General features: G+C 56.4%; 1 protein-coding gene across 1 annotated transcript in view; it reads left to right on the top strand.

Moving 5' to 3' along the window:
• The window catches only part of LOC104411579 (beta-keratin-related protein-like), a 321-nt gene extending 91 nt beyond the window's left edge, over positions 1 to 230 (top strand). The window contains 1 exon segment of the mRNA XM_010022030.1: positions 1 to 230. This exon segment is cut by the window's left edge and continues 91 nt beyond it. Within this exon segment, the coding sequence (XP_010020332.1) occupies positions 1 to 230 (230 nt within the window).
• The last annotated feature ends 499 nt before the right edge of the window (positions 231 to 729 follow it).

Raw genomic sequence — 729 nt, 5'->3', positions numbered from 1 at the left:
CATGATCCCGCCGCGGTGGGGACTCCACCACTGTCATCCAGCCCCCCACCGTCGTGGTCACCCTGCCCGGGCCCATCCTCAGCTCTTACCCGCAGAACACAACGGTGGGATCCACGGCATCGGCGGCCATTGGGAGCTACCTGAGGTGCTGCGGTGTCCCCGTGGCCTCCGGTGGTCCCCGCGGGCTGGGGAAGGCAGGACTGCTATGCCTGGGCAGCAGTGGGATATAGGGGTGTCCCTGATGGTCACCTCCTGCTGATGCCAGCAGAACCTCTGCATCAGGAAGGACAAACGAAGCACAGAACCAAGACTGAGGAAGAGGACTAAGGAAATGCCCGTGGGTTTCCCAGATGGGAGGGGGGGAGCTGCAAACCCCCACCAGGAGGAAGGGATCCATGTGAGCTTGTCACCATGCCTATGTATACCTTTCTCTCACTACGCCTTGCTTTATATTTCCATGTAGGTGTCACACCCTGCGGGGCTACACAGCATTTGCTGCTGGCTGGGCGAAAATGCTTATAGCAGGCTGTAGACGGATGATGATAGCCATGGGGCAGTGGGGCAGAGGAACAACCTTGTAGGGATCAGCTTGTCTCGGAGTGGGGTTTATCCATTTCTTTACCAAGCGCTGGAAATGCACTTTTCATACTCTGAACTGGTTTTTCCTCCTATCTCATTAAAGTCATGCTACATCACAGAGTCTTCTGGTGTTCCTTGTGCCTCTAGACT

This window comes from Nestor notabilis, unplaced genomic scaffold (genome assembly GCF_000696875.1).
Source record: "Nestor notabilis isolate BGI_N333 unplaced genomic scaffold, ASM69687v1 scaffold24939, whole genome shotgun sequence".
NCBI lineage: Eukaryota > Metazoa > Chordata > Aves > Psittaciformes > Psittacidae > Nestor > Nestor notabilis.
Note: the sequence above shows the minus strand (reverse complement) of the source record. Positions and strands in the feature narration are given on the sequence as shown.